General features: G+C 37.8%; 1 protein-coding gene and 1 long non-coding RNA gene across 4 annotated transcripts in view; both read right to left on the minus strand.

The window, feature by feature from the left end:
* LOC311296012 overlaps positions 1-16,019 on the minus strand; it is a 288,024-nt gene that overhangs the window by 181,769 nt on the left and 90,236 nt on the right. The window lies entirely within an intron of this gene.
* Positions 8,625-15,845, minus strand: LOC311295983 (uncharacterized protein). Of its 3 annotated transcripts, none has more exons than XM_084417583.1 (3): positions 15,821-15,845; positions 10,965-11,166; positions 8,625-10,612 (listed from the first exon to the last, which is right to left on the minus strand). In XM_084417583.1, the coding sequence occupies exons 2-3, from the start codon at positions 11,068-11,070 to the stop codon at positions 9,417-9,419; spliced, it is 1,302 nt and encodes a 433-aa protein (XP_084273709.1). In that variant the 5' UTR covers positions 11,071-11,166; positions 15,821-15,845; the 3' UTR covers positions 8,625-9,416. The 3 variants fall into 3 exon arrangements, with proteins under 3 accessions (XP_084273709.1, XP_084273707.1, XP_084273708.1); XM_084417581.1 differs by having other exon boundaries at positions 10,914-11,166; XM_084417582.1 differs by lacking the exon at positions 15,821-15,845 and adding an exon at positions 11,846-12,255 and having other exon boundaries at positions 10,914-11,166.

Here is a 16,019-nt window from a genome sequence, read left to right on the forward strand (position 1 = left end):
CTCACACTAAAATCTAAATGGAACAAAATACAAAAATCATGAACTACCAAGGTGAACTACTCGCTGTGATTTCAGACAAATTTTTTTTTTTTTTTGTATGACTGAGTAAAGAAGATAAACTAATTTAACTCTTCCCACAAGGAGGCATACGGCTTCCCTCCAGTGTGGATCCTCTCATGTATTTTTAGATATTCTGACCATTTGAATTTCTTGTCACAGAGCGAACACTTGTAAGTTTTTTTCTCTATATAGTGTGAGTTTTCTGGTGCAGTTTCAGTTTACCATCTCTGACAAAAGTCTTCCCACAATCAAAGCACATGTGATCCTTCACACCATTGTGTCTTTTCTGGTGTAAATTTAGACTAGCCTTCTGACTAAAACTCTTTCCACACAGATAACATACGTAAGGCTTCTCCTGTGTGTGAACTTTCATGTGGTCCTTCAGCGATGTGGTGCTGAAACTCTTCCCACATTGATCACACGTGTACAGCTTCTCTCTAGTGTGGATTCTCATGTGATCATTAAGGGTTCCTTTATGTGCAAAACTCTTCCCACATTGATCGCATGTGTACGGCTTCTCTCCACTGTGGATTCTCATGTGATCATTAAGGGTTCCTTTATGTGCAAAACTCTTTCCACACTGATCACACGTGTACGGCTTCTCTCCAGTGTGGATTCTCATGTGAGTCTGAAGATGTCCTTTTTGTGTAGAACTCTTTCCGCACTGATTACATATGTGTGGCTTCTCTCCGGTGTGGATTTTCATGTGTCTCTTCAGGTTTCCTTTTTGTGTGAAACTCTTCCCACACTGAGGGCAGGTGAAAACATTTTTGTCTCTTCTTCTTAATAAATTACTTTCAGTCTGTGAGGCACTCAAAGATTTTTCACCAGTTTTGACATGATGATGTTTCTCCTCCGCTTCACTCAGTTCTTCCCTCTCTTTCATCAGGTCTAAAATAAAAGAAAGAAAGGTTTATTTTCAGTAAATCATAAAAAGTTTAGGACCCAAGGACCAGATGTTTGAAAGAAGACCCAGAGTCAGAATTATAATAAATTGAAGAAAAGTTTTACTGAAGATAGTTTGCAGTTTCATCAGCAGAAGTCAGCTTCAAGACTCACACAGGAGTTCGTAGGCCGCCCCACTTACAGTTACAAAGATCACAGCAGTTATACCCTTCACCAGGGTCTAGGCTACGTCCTTGCTTCAGGTTGAATGATTCTCATTGGCTAAGAAATGGATAAACATACAAAGTAATTTTCCACACATATACAGATAGACTGAAGCATATCTCCATAGATTATGCAGCTGACACTCAGACCCTGAAATCAGGCATGTCGTGACCTTCCAGGTCGCAGATTTTGGTTGCTGGGTGAAGTCAGTTGCTGGGTGCATGTCCCGAAGAACAACTCAGTCAATCTCCAATAATACCAAGGGTTCCTTAACTTGTAACCAAGAAGACTAACACACACACCGACACACAGCTTTTCCAAGGTTGGATTTGGCCAGGCTCTAACTATAAACAGGAGAGTTTTCTCAAAACATCAATATAATACATTCTTTCTCTCAAGAAGACTTTAGTCTGACTGGAAAGTAAGGCTTTAACTGAGAAAGGTTCCCTTAAACTATAGACTTCATTGACCCCTGTGACTTATAGTAATCAGGGTACACCTAGAAAAACAGATGTATGTATCGACCAAGTTAAAGACCTTTCTTAAACAAAACATCTTTCCATATTTCATTTCTGGAAGCCGGGCTAAATAAGCAAGCACCGTTACTGCATTCAAATATCAAATACAGACAGTAGAGAATACATGAAAAGAACATTTCATTGATCACACTGGTAACTTTTATAACAAAGTAAAATCTCCAGAGAAGTCATTCAACTCATGTGATATTTAGAAGGAAAAATATTGATTAATGCCTTGATTATAATCACTCATTACATATACATTGAAGCAGCAGTGGATTCCAAAATCCACCCCTTCACATTAAAAAGTGAACTATTATGTAATAGCTGAAACAGGGCCGGAGTGGGGCCACTTTTCAGCCCGGGAGTTTCAGGCCCAAGACACTTTTTCCATGGTGGAATTCCAAATCAGCACTTTTTCCAAATTGGATAAATGAAGCAACAGTTATAGTATAATGAGACATTTTTAAGCTATTTTTTGTAGGCTGGTCATTTTTGATACACCACAAGTGTGACTATGTGCCATTTTGTACAAAATAAAAGTTTTTCAAAACAAATTTCCTGGTGAAAGTAGACTATTGTGATCAACAGTGCCATTTTTTTTTCATATTTTATGTAATATTTACAAATATATTGAAAATTGAATCCAATATTGGGTGATTATATAGCATAACAAGTAATTTATAAGCTATTTTTTGTAGGCCGGTCATTTTTGACCGGGAACACAAAAGGTGACGGTGTTATAGGGTTTTGAACACAACCTGAGGGTTAAATAACTTTAATTCATATTGTTTACTCTGGTATCCTCTCTACCTGTCCCTGTAGTCATTATGGCCTCCTCATTTTCAGCGGGGGACGTGCTTATCTGCTGCTCAGAAATTACAAAAAAAAAAAAATAATTAAGAGCTAATTTTACTGCATACACAGATCAAGCTTGAGTTTTGTTATCAATATTAAATTGCATAATATTTGCAAAGACTATGAATCGCCATGTATTGGGTGATACAAAAAGGCTAATATTTTTAATAAAATTTTATATTTTGCTTGTGAATAGGTTGACAACGCTACAACGGTATTAGCCGAATAATTACGTTGCAGCGTTGCTAATGCTAATCATTACTAGGCCTATCTCTCTTTACCTGTTGCCACTTGTGTTTGTCCTCTTGAAAATAAATCTGTAAGCTTGGCACATTTGGCTAGCCTAGATATCTAGACGCACCCTAGCGGCAGCAAAATTTATTTTGCAGCCAGGGTAGTCTAGCAACTCTCCGCTGACTTTCGGAGCTGTAAAAACCTAAATTGGGTCAGGCCAATCACGTCGTGTATAGAGTAGGCGGGGCGGGCTTAACATAATGGCGACAGAGTTGTGACGTTCCCTGCTACTTGAAAACAAAGAATGGCGGCTGCTGCTGGCGAACAGTCTTTCGAATCGGTTTTGGCCGTGACTCTGGAGGACTTGGAGTTAAGTTTTTCTTTGAGAAAAGAGCAAAGAACGGCACTAAAGTCATTCTTAAAAAATGAAGATGTGTTCGTAGTTTTGCCGGTGAGATTCAAAAGTTGAATCTATCAACTAACGTAAGCTCTGCTGTTTGGAAAACGCTCTGGTTGGTTGAAGACAGCCGTTTATCACGCCTCTCGGATTGAGCCGTGTCTATGGTGAGTTGCCAGACCTAACATCTTGATGTAGGTCTGGCTTGCCAGGCTAACATTTGGCAGCATCCTCTTCTAATGCCTTATTTTTCAACCTGGCTTTTTCATCCCCTCCTGGCCTCTTCCTCCCATCCATCCTCCCTGACGCGTACAGTTATGGTAGGGCCGTCCCAGCTATGGGTAGGCGGTGCCGCGGTAGCCTACCTGAGAAAACGTTTTGGAAAAGACGTGCTATGGACCCAACCAACTCTATGGGAGGGGAGGGGAGAACTCCCTCACATGGTACAAGCCATGCAGAGGCTGCGCGCTGCGGTGTCAGAATGCGGAACGTCTGTAGCCTGATGTAACTAATGTGACAAATGTGGGGGGGAGAATAAATAAATAAATAAATAAATAAATAAATAAATAAATAAATTTCCTCTACCGGCCCAAAAGTGAGGCGGCCCACCGGGAATTCTCCCGATTCTCCCGATTACCCACCCCGGGCCTGAGCAGAAAGAAGACAACTACTATAAATTGATTGTTTACATGCCTTTATATAAGAATTTGGCCAATGATTGCCTTTACCTAAACTTCTTTTTTTTTTTTTTTTTTTTTTTTTTTAAAGCTTTTTTCTTAATCTAATATCCATCAATTTCCAAATCCCTTGTCCTACAGTATGTAGGGCAGGCACGCCGTTGACACAGGGGACAGAGGGGTCATGACCCCCGCAGGTTTGAAAAGACAGCAATGGACCCCCACACTTTTGATAAGGGAAAATAGCCTGCGCTATTCGCTGATTAAAACTTCCGACAACGAACATCACATTCATTGCAAGTAATTTAAGTCATACACCAATGTTAAGTTTTAAAATGTTTATTTCAGACATCTTTCAGTGACAAGGAGAAAATAAATTACGTTTGGTGTTGTTGTTAGCCTACATGTACGTTGTCTTCTTCTAATGGTGCTTCTGATAGCGGTCCTAAACAGGCAGGGAATTTAGTAGTCTTACTTGTGCCTGCCTCAGCTGCAACATGAGTTTTTACTTTCTTGTAGTCTGCCTGGCACAACCAAGCGACAACCTTCCGTTCTATCTCTTGAATCCAACATGGAAGTGACTTAAACTGCAATTGGCCACTAGGGACAGGCTCCAAAATAAGAGTCAATCCCATAGACCCACCATGTTAAAATGCTCAACTTTACAGCATAAAAAAATATGTTTACAGCCTGGTACAAAAAGTGGTTTGGTCTATTTAGCTAATTTTGCCCCTCATGACAACTGTGGTGTTTTTAATAACGCATCCGTTTAAAGTATTAAGCCTTAAAGTTCTGCATAATTAAGGCCGTGGCAACTTGAGCGACAGGTGGATACTGCTACTGTCACTACTAGCCGTTTGTCTGATGTCTGTTAGCTTATCCGGGAGTGACAAGCTGCCGATATGCAGTCTATGGGCACAACCAGAAAGATGCAGCCAGCGAAACAGAAAAGTAACAGAACATAAAAGTTGCCTTGTTTTTTCAAAAGGCAAATAAGGTAAATTGACAAATTTTATACAAGCCCAGCCTATATGAAATGCTAATTGTCATCATTCCCCCAGATGCCATTGAAGCCATGTTTGTGATGGCCTTAAACTCTAAATGATGTCATTGCTTCGCCTCCAAAACACTACAATCCTAACAGCCCTGCAAGTCGGTCTCGAAAGCCGATCCCCCTGCAAGTGAATCGAGTGCACTAACAATGGTGCTAAACACCGCATTCACTAGCACTCGCCAAAGCAACTCTGACTAACTGGCCTCTGTTCCAAGAGAGGATGTTTGTTTATCATAGCTGAAGTGCAACAAAATAAGGCTTCACGAAAAATAAAGCGCAGATGATGTTTTGATCATGCATATATGTACTTCTTATTTCACTTACTTCATATTGTAATAATAATAAATAATATTTATTAATGATCAGGGAAGTTTAATATTGATGGTGGTCCGCTGGAAATCTGATCTCACTATCTGGGCTTTTGCCTACAGCTTTTGCCTACACACACACTTTGAAAATGTCTCCTGCGCCCCTGATGCATGCGATTAATTTAAACGTGTTAAAACATATATCTGTTATTTTAGCTCATCATGACAGCTATAGGACACAAGAGTCATTTGAACCAACAGTTTAAGTGACCATTTCTTAGTTTAAGCATATAAAAGTTCTATATTAAAGTTTCCACTCACTGAGAGAAAGAACGTTATCTGGATGTTTTGGGAAGTCTCCTGTTTATAGTTAGAGCCCGACCAAATCCAACCTTGAAGAAGCTGTGTGTCTGTGTTAGTATTCTTGGTTACAGGTTAAGGAACAAGTGACATTACTGGAGAATAGACTGATTTGTTTCTTCGACATGTTGGCACCTAGACACATACCTATATATATATATATATATATATATATATGGTGAATATAATTAACGCCAAGGATACATGACCAAAGATAACTCATGAGCTGTAAGGTATCTATTGTTCAAGGAAAGGCCTACAAGAAGGTATCCAAGGCCAAGGCAGTGTCCAGACATAGATAAAGAGCAGGGAGAGGCAACATGCACAACACACACAGCCAGTACTTTTCCACTTAACTGAGAGCAGGTTATTATTCTCACAATAAATTTCTCACATATAATTGATTCACATCACTCACCCTACCAGTGAACTATATGTTTAACTCTTTAGCCTAATTATCAAAAAACAAACTTTTTTTTAACTGTAGTTTATTACAAATTATATACATTAATGCAAAGTTCCCTTGACATTTGAAAAAACTCATTTATTTTCTCCACAATGTAAATTTGTCAGTTTTTAGTCTGATCTCTTGATATTGACAATCAATGATTCTCAAATTTACTTTCACTGACCATTTGTTGAAAACAAAAGAAATTTGAGTTTCAGTCTCCATTCTGTACCCAGTCCATGGAATGTGTCTTATATATTATTTACCACTTGTAACTGTTTTCTTATGACTGTTCTAACTACATCCATAAAATCTAATGAATTGCTTGAATTTATATAACCTTTATGTTCTTCAGCATCATTATTGAAGAATCAAGAATAAACGCCTACCTCTTTGTTCTTCATGTTCCATTTTGCAGGGTTCTGGATCACTCCTGTTCTCAATAGCCGTGTTTCCACTGTCAGGCCAAAAAGTGGGCGAGTTAGTGCGTGCCAGGGCCAGTAGCGTTTCACTTCGAGGACTTGATCGTGCCTCCTCAGGGCTTCTTCTGGGCTAACATTGAGGGATTTTTGGCCAGCCGAAAACCTTGGTCCAAAGCCAGCCAACTGGGGCTTGAGGAGTGGTTATGAACAAAGGCGGAGTTTACCTGAGTCAGAAAATGGTCAATACCGCTGCTCATTTCCCATGCTTTCATATCAGGCTACAAGCTTATAATGTTGGGGGAAAAGTATTCTCCACTTTGCAAAAAAAAAATCACTCGTCTCACAGAGTTTCAGATGTGAAAACTTTTGTTTTATTGACCACAATATTATCATTGATATTTGTTTGAGGTTGTTGTTTTTTTACACATGCCTGACCGTTACAATAAGGTATTGGAACTTCAGACTTTGTAAATTATCTTGCCATTATATCCAGTAAATATATTTCTACAATTTTAATTTCAAGAAAAGTCTTATGATTCTATAAATCTACGCAAGAGGGAGGAGATGGTTTTTAGAATAAAGTTTTCGAGGGCACATGGATTATAGAAAATAATCATGTGCACAGATAAATCATTTAGAATAAATTCTACAATATTACATAAAAATAAGAATAGTCCATTTTGATTTCATGGTGACTTTAATGCTTGCCCCACCTAAAAGCTGTGGTGACAAAGGTGAAAATGTACAATATTGAAACAAATCTTCGAGTTCATCTCGGAGGTGGGGCGATAAAGTGTTAAAGGAACACTTCGACTTTTTGGGACTTTAGCTTATTCACCGTATCCCCCAGAGTTAGATAAGTCCATACATACCTTTTTCATCTCCGTGCGTGCTGTAAGTCTGTTTGACACACCCACCGCTAGCCTAGCTTAGCGCAAAGACTGGATGTAAATGGCTACAGCTAGCATACTAATCCCAATAAGTGACAAAATAACGCCAACATTTTCCTATTTACATGTTGTGATTTGTATAGTCACAGAGTGTACAAATAACAAGGTCATATGAGACACAGCCATTTTTTAAACGTTTAAATACTGGGAACTATTTTCTCAGAAGGCGAAGCACTGCTACTTGGGCGGAGTGATTAGCGCAGCACCCGAGAACATTTCACTGAGGACGGCTATTTTGAAAAAATGGAATTTGCTACATGGACCATGGAACGTGTGCTGAAGGACACGGCCATCCCATCGATAGTAAAGACAGGACAAAGTGGATCACCTGCGTCTGCGGTAAGTGTTCTGTTATGTTTTTAGATGACTAGCCTACTGTTACAGCGCCATTAGCTAGATGTAATGTAACCTTAGTGACACTATTACATGAATAGGGTGCTCACTACTATTACAGTTGTTCCCGGGCTCCATGTATCCCCTGTAATGTTAGTATTGTGTTGTCACAAACGCGCTCTATCGCCCCAGTAACAAATAAGCGGCGCTAAAGGTAACTTTCAGGACTGTAGCCTTCAACTTGCTAATGAATTTGAGGGGGGGATGGGCAGTTTTCATTTTTGAGAAACAGTGACCTTGTTTGTGAAATAGTAGGCTACTCCCGTTCTGATTCTCCCCTCGACCTCAGTCTGTTCGGCATCTTGTCTATCAGCTTCCAAAGTTTGTAACTCCTCGTCTGTGTATTCTGGCTCAAAATGATATGGTTCTGGATCTTGGTTTGATACCAAATAAAAATCCTCTGACAATTCCTCAAAGTCAGCCATGATCACGAATCACGTTCGCTACTAGCTAGTTAGTCACGTTGGTTTTGTTGACGGAACGGCGCTTCTCGGGTGCTGCGCTAATCACTCCGCCCAAGTAGCAGTGCTTCGCCTTCTGAGAAAATAGTTCCCAGTATTTAAACGTTTAAAAAATGACTGTCTCTCATATGACCTTGTTATTTGTACACACTGACTATACAAATCACAACATGTAAATAGGAAAATGTTGGCGTTATTTTGTCACTTATTGGGATTAGTATGCTAGCTGTAGCCATTTACATCCAGTCTTTGTGGTAAGCTAGGCTAGCGGTGAGTGCGTCAGACAGAGTTACAGCACGCACGGAGATGAAAAAGGTATGTATGGACTTATCTAACTCTGGGGGATACGGTGAATAAGCTAAAGTCCCAAAAAGTTGAAGTGTTCCTTTAAACCGTGCTTTGACGATAATTCACTGTTGTTAATGTTGTACTGAATTAGTATGACTAATGTAAGCTATATAATGATTTTGTATTGCCATTTTGGCCGCCATTGTAATGGATTAATGAAATTACCAGAACACTGAGCAGTTTAAGTAAATATAAAACCAAGCTCATTCGGGGGCAAAGTAAAAGTGTAAAAGTGTAAAAGTGAAAGTATATTTATAATGAAAGTGAAAATATATTTATAATGAAAGTAAAAGTATATTAAATGAAAGTAAGTATGAAAGTGAAAGTATACATTTATAATGAGAGTAAAAGTATGAAAGTGAAAGTATATTTATAATGAAAGTAAAAGTATATTTATAATGAAAGTAAAAGAATGAAAGAATATTTATAATAAAAGTAAAAGTATGGAAGTGAAAGTATATAAAAAAAAAAAAAAAATGAATGAGTGCAAAGATACTCATTTATTCATGATGCCTATTTTAGAATGTAATGCGTTACATGCAAAACTATCGACATCATCATAGTATCTTGCATCTGCATTTGGTAAACAGGGTCTTAAGTGGCCAAATAACTAGATGATCTAAGCACAAAAATTAAGAACAAGTTATAAATCTTTAGATTTATTTATATATATCAAATACATGTCTTACTTAAAAGTCTTATAGCATCCTTGTGTTAATATGAATCTCACACTTGTTCACTGTACGACTTTTGGTGACGGTTCTATGTCCAGTCATTTGTTGCAGCTGGCTAGGATAGATTTATTTGGAAGGAAGCCTTTATTGCATCGGACAAATTCTTTTTGAATGGCTGCGTAGAGAAGCTAATTTACTAAATCTCTTCCCACATGAAGGACAGAGATACGGCCTCTCTCCAGTGTGGCTCTTCTCATGTATTTTCAGACATGCTGACCATCTGAATCTCTTGTCACAGTGTGAACACTTGTAAGGTTTTTCTCCAGTGTGAATTCTCTGATGCAATTTCAGTTCAGGATTTGTGATAAAGGTCTTCCCACAATCAAAGCAAATATAATTCTTCACACCACTGTGTATTTTCTGGTGTCGTTTTAAAGCACCCAGCTGACTAAAACTCTTTCCACACAAAGAACAAGTGTAAGGCTTTTCCTTTGAGTGAACTCTCAGGTGAACTTTCAGGGATACTGCCAAAACAAATTTTTTACTGCACTGATCGCAGTTATACTGTTTTTCCCCGGAATGACAAAGCAGGTGTAATTTAAGAGTGTTTGCATGTGCGAAACTCTTCTCGCACAGATCACATGTGTACGGTTTCTCTCCAGTGTGGATTCTCTCATGTATTCTCATGTGTCCCGCCTGACTGAAACTCTTCTCGCAGTGTGAACACTTGTAAGGTTTTTCTCCAGTGTGAGTTTTCTGGTGCTGTTTCAGTTCAGCATCTCTAATAAAGGATTTCCCACAGTCGAAGCACGTGTGATTCTTCACACCACTGTGTCTTTCCTGGTGTATTTTTAATGCACCAATCTGACTAAAACTCTTTCCACACAAATAACAAACATGAGGCTTCTCCTTTGTATGAACTTTCAAGTGCTTCTTCAGGGTTTCAGGCCTTGAAAACAATTTACCACACTGATCACAGTTATATGGTCTTTCTCCAGAGTGAGAATGCAGATGTAATTTAAGAGCGTTTGCTTGTGAGAAACTCTTCCCACACTGATCACATGTGTGCGGCTTCTCTCCAGTGTGGACTTTCATGTGTTCCTTGAGGATTCTTTTTTGTGCGAAACTCTTCCCACACTGATCACACGTGAATGGCTTCTCTCCACTATGAACTCTCATGTGATGTATCAGACTGTGTTTGTGTGAGAAACTCTTTCCACACTGGAAGCAGGTAAAAGATTGTTTGGCACTTCTTTTCAACAAAGAGCTTTGTTTATTGACATCATGTTTCTCCTCGGCGTCAGTAAATTCTTCACAATCCTCTTTTTCTTCTGTCAGGTCTGATTTTCAGTAAATCATAAAAAGAGAATGAAGGAAAAGAATACACAAGTGAACCCTGATATGATAGCAGAAAACTGCTATAAAAAATATTTTGATGAATTTATTTGCACACTGATCTTCAAATTATTATTATTATTTAAATATTTCAGGCACAATTATTATTATTATTTGTTATGATTATTTTTTTTTCCTCCTCTAACTGTTTTTAACTACATCCACTAAATCTGATAAACTGACTGAAGATGTATAACCTTAATGTTCTTAAGCATTATTAATGAAGAATCAAGAATAAACACCAACCTCTTTGTTCTTCAGTATCTTCATCTTTTATTCTGCAGGGTTCTGGATCACCTCTTTGTTCTTCAGTATCTTCATCTTTTATTCTGCAGGGTTCTGGATCACCTCTTTGTTCTTCAGTATCTTCATGTTTTATTTTGCAGGGTTCTGGATCATTCATGTTCTCACTGGGTTTTTTTTTCTCTTGTAGGCTGATGGGAATTTTCTAGCATTTTTGGTGAAATATTGTAGAAGCAGCTTTACAAGAGGGGAAGTTCTGTGTAGAAGCAAGAACATATCTGGTTAAATTGAACAGCAATTAAATAAGTTATTAAACTGGTGATATTAATTAACATATTTTAAGCATTTAAATTTTGTTTATCCATCTGTCAAAGGATAAAATTATTGAATTAGTTTTTTTTAAACACGAATTCACATATTCTACATATTCTTTCAACTTTATTATTTTTTTAATTCTTACCTTTATCAACAGTATTGTCATATGAACAATGAAATTATGAATAAATAACACCATTAAAATAACATTACAGCTGAGTTCAACTTCATTTAACTTGTCATTTAGAAGAGGTTTTGTTAATTGATAAAGTGTTTTATTGTCTAAATGAAACATATATTAGAGACTGTAACTGAATAAATGCTGTTAAGAAATTTATGTATCTTGTAAATATAAAAAGTGGTGATTGTGTTTTGTTTAGTTTGCCTTATCTGTTGACACTAGGGCTGCGCAATTAATCGAATTTCTAATCGCGATTGTGATTACAGAGGCCACGATTACGTAACTGTTCAAAATCATGATTACAAAAAAAGTCCACTTACATTATTCTGCGTTTAGAGCTTGTTACGTTGTGAGAGGCGAATCACGACTACTTCAGAGAACCCAGCTAAATAGGAACTGCCAGTGATTTAAGTGTAAGCTGAAATAAAAAGTCTCTCACCTCAGAAAAATGTACTTTCCTGTCCTGTCAGCCATTATACTGTGCTCCTAGGGCCCACTCTTCAATTGCACGCGCAAATGCTGCGGTGCAAGCTGTATATCACTTCACTATATATGAAGTAGTCTCAGAGTCAGCCTCAAACGTTACGCCCACTGACCATTGGCTGAACGTCTGATGCATATGGCACACTTTTCTGGAAACACTTTAGGAGTTTCGAAGTCCCAATATGATTGGTTGAATTCTACAGAATGTCCGGGAGACGTGAGTGTCACGTTTTTTTATCGGTCCGCCTGGAAACAAATGTCGTGACGCTAAAACCTCTCGTGGAAGAAGAAAGTCGCTGTGTTTACAACTGTGACAATGAGTGCTTATAAGGATCAACTAAACACTGGATTTTCAAAAGTATGTGAAGTTCACGGCTCCATTGTAGCGACAATGGGTAGAAAGCAACCACCAACTAATCTTCTTTTTGAATATTAATTCAAATTTTCTACTTCTCGATGACTGAGGGGGGAAGATTTGTTCAGAACATCTCATGATCATCACCGGTCTGACTAATTTAAGGAGCCCCCAGCACTAACACATAACTGGTCAATGGCTAGCTTTGTGGCCAACTACGGACTGGTTAAGATAAAGACAGTGTCCGCACATTCCAGAGTCAAATCACCAAGACCAGAGCCATAAGTCACCCATCCCGGTGCCAGAGAGTCTGCAAAAGACCCTTCTAATGACAAAACTAACGGAAAAGCTTGTCAATGTGTGGGGTTGTTAAAAGACAGATTGGTTCAGAAATTGCACCACAACATTCCTGAACCCCTCCTCCTTAAGACCTCCGAACAAACCAATTCTCTTCTTTTCAAACCAGAGAACTGAGATTTTACCTAACTATACATAAAATCATTCAAGAACAATTTTCAACGGACTTATAAATCAAACATCATGCAACTACAATGATTCGATTTTGTGTCTACAATAAATGTGTGTCTAATGTGCTTAGATCCCATATAATTCATGCAATTGTTATAACTGTTAGATGTTGAAAGTGTGTTGTGTTTCATGTCAATATGATCGTATGCTCATGATTCAAAAGATGACGTGATTGAAATCTGTGTAAAATGTTCATATTCTTATAATAGTAATAATGTCTAAACTGTAGCCTCTGTTCTCTCTGCTAGTAAGGAGATCCCAGATAACGCATGATGTATGACTTTGCAAACAAAGGCAGTGTCTAATTGGTCCGATCTCTTCAGGAGGGGGGACAAACTTTTAGCTTAAAAACCTTAGACTCAAAACTCTTCTCTCTCTCTCGCTGCTCTCGAAGCTCTCTCTCGGTGCTCTCTCTCAGTTCTCGCTCTGAAGAAGAACTCTCAACAAATGCAGAAAAAGATGAAGATCTAAAGCAAGACTTGTAACCATGTAACTGAAGAGCAGACCAACCCAAATTAAGATCAGATGGGTTAGATTCATTTCCAGTCATCTAACTACTCTCCATATCTCACTTCATTTCTTTCTTTGTGTTATTTTCCCTTTCCGATTGAAAGTCTCGGTTATAAGTTAAGTTTTGCGGCAAAGCTTCGAACAACGATTCACGGCTGCAAACGAACACTTTCAACTTCAAAGACTTTTCATTCAGCAGCTCCAGCACACCACGTGACTGGAACGCCACAGACATTTATCCAAGCACGAGGAGGCCAGCCGACGGACGAACCAAGGGAAACCCCCTTCTTACGCTACAAAGGGAATTCCAAAAGGAACGCAGAAGACAAGCAAGTACCTCCATGCAGGCTAAAATCTTAACTGGTGTATTTATATAACGTTAATAACCTGCCTAAAACGATAGAAGGGTTAAATTAATGATTGATGGTTCGTTCAGGTCATGTCTAAGTGTATATGGAATCGTGAGATTTCATCCTTTCACTCTTAAACCCACTCTTTCCTCACTCTATTCCTTTCTGCAACGCGTATGAATGTGTATGTGTGTGTGTGCGTGTGTTTGTGTTAGATATTAGCTTATGTGTTAGTAGCCTATGTAATCAATAAAGTATTGTGTGTATTTAAAAGAGATTACTCGTGTGTGCTTATCAGATTTATTGTCTTGAACTTCGATTTAAGTTACCTATGCTTTTACCCTTAATTTACTTCGTAATTTATTGTTAGCTGGGGATTAATTCTTTCTTGGCCAGGAAGATATTAGAGTTAATACTTGTTTATGCTTTCTGTTCATTGGATGAACTGATAAAATGATCATACTATTGATTCTGCTACAGTAAATTCTGAAAATAATTAAAAATAATTAAAATATTAATTATTGGTCATATTCCGTTATGAACAATAATTAATCATATTTATACGTGGGCGTATAAACGCTACACCATTATTGCAGTAAACTTGCACAACATTCTTCAATGAATAATTTGTTAGATGCACGCTGATTTGTTATTGTAGAGACATCGACATTATATTGTCACGCCCCTGAACATGACGCGGAACAAAACGAACTGTGATTGGTTGCATTACATGTCAATCAAACGTTCTCTTGGGTGGTCCTTGGCCAAGAAAAGCTGTGATAGAGTCCAGACCTTCTGCCATCAATCTGAAGGTCTGGCTACGCGAGACTATATATAAATCGCAATTTAAACTCGGAGCATGCAACGTCGTTACATTATAAACTAGTAAGTCACGAAATAAAAGTAAAATACCAATAAATCACCTTACTATACACCATGTGTTAGCTGAAAAGGATTTGCATGCAGGTATGATGTTCAATCTATTCATCAGGAGCAGCTTCCATGTTTCATTAACAGTTCTTGTTAGTATTGTGTATTCACCATGATAACTGTTGTTGTTTCCATAACCCCAAAATACCCCTTTATTTTATTTATTGTGTTTTTTGTATATTTTTGAATGACTGTGGTGGCACATACCAACATTGTATTAACAAAAACTAATTTGGGACTGCTATTTAAAAGGTCCTCATAGGCCTACCGTTTATTTTACAGTATTAGTCATATTCTTAAAAAAATGTTTGAAATGTATTATAATAATAGGCCTATATAATATAATACTTTAAAAAATGGGTTGCTGCACGATGACCATGGGAAAATGTGGGTCCCAATGCCAAACGAGTTTAGAACCACTGGTATAAAGCTATTCAAAGCATAATTTAATGTAAATTGTGATCATCGTAATTAATAATTAGAATTAGAATTTTAAGGGAATAATCGACAATTATGAATTTTGGCATAATCGTTCATCCCTAGTTGACACTAATAAAATGAGCTTTAATTGGCAGTTTACAGGTGATCTGAAGTCATTAACTAGACTATTAACTAGAACTCGACTATTGACATGAAATCGAGGCTTGTCAACAGCTGTTAATAAAACGTCATCAGCAGAGATCTCACTTTATTCTAAGGGACTGTGGTAGAAACAATTTATTTGAATCAAATGTATGCAGAATGCGCATAAAAGTGCTCTGTAATAGCATTATTTCTATAAATCTGAGACACATGTACAAACCACACCTATCTGCGTGAGAGAACATTTCATGAAAAGGTAGGCTACAAGTAAAAATAAATCTAAGCATAATAGTCCAAATAAATATAGCCTAGTTCGATTTTTAATATCTTCACAGCAATATTATAGGAATTAGCCAACATAATTTACATGTACTCTGGCAATAAGAGAAAGTGACACCTTGACAAGTGACATTCAGCCACAGTAACATTATTGTTCCAAACATCGACACACGAACAAAGAAGAAAAAAAACACAATAGATCATGTCTTAAAGAATTTAACACATACACGTTGACAACTAAATGTTAATTTCCGTCGGCAAACGCAAGAAAAGACGCACAAATATGTACCCGATGAAAACAATAGCCTACATAAACCATCCCTTTAAAGGCTGCTTAAGCTATTTCTGTACTTTATAGTGAGATTAATATGGCTGCACCGTGAACTGCTCAACTCACCTCAGAACCAGAACACTCGATGCTGATGACTGACGTCGTCAGTAGTGACGTCTGGTGACGTCATCACCGCGAGGCGGCAACGTACGTTATTAAAAATGCGACAAATATTATCCTCAATTATCATATAAAACAGGTACTATACAAATATGAAACAAAAATAACTGTATAAATTCCATTCTGTGTCGAGCTGTTTGTTAAA

The sequence above is a fragment of the Rutilus rutilus genome (genome assembly GCF_951802725.1).
Source record: "Rutilus rutilus genome assembly, chromosome: 8".
NCBI classification, from domain to species: Eukaryota; Metazoa; Chordata; class Actinopteri; order Cypriniformes; family Leuciscidae; genus Rutilus; species Rutilus rutilus.

Bases quoted from the DNA above. Each gene is read 5' to 3' on its own strand.
- LOC311295983 (XM_084417581.1), bottom strand. From the start codon at position 11,070: ATGAATGATCCAGAACCCTGCAAAATAAAACATGAAGATACTGAAGAA. The intron at 10,613-10,913 runs GTTGGTGTTTAT...ACTGAAAATCAG, and splicing joins AGATACTGAAGAACAAAGAG to ACCTGACAGAAGAAAAAGAG.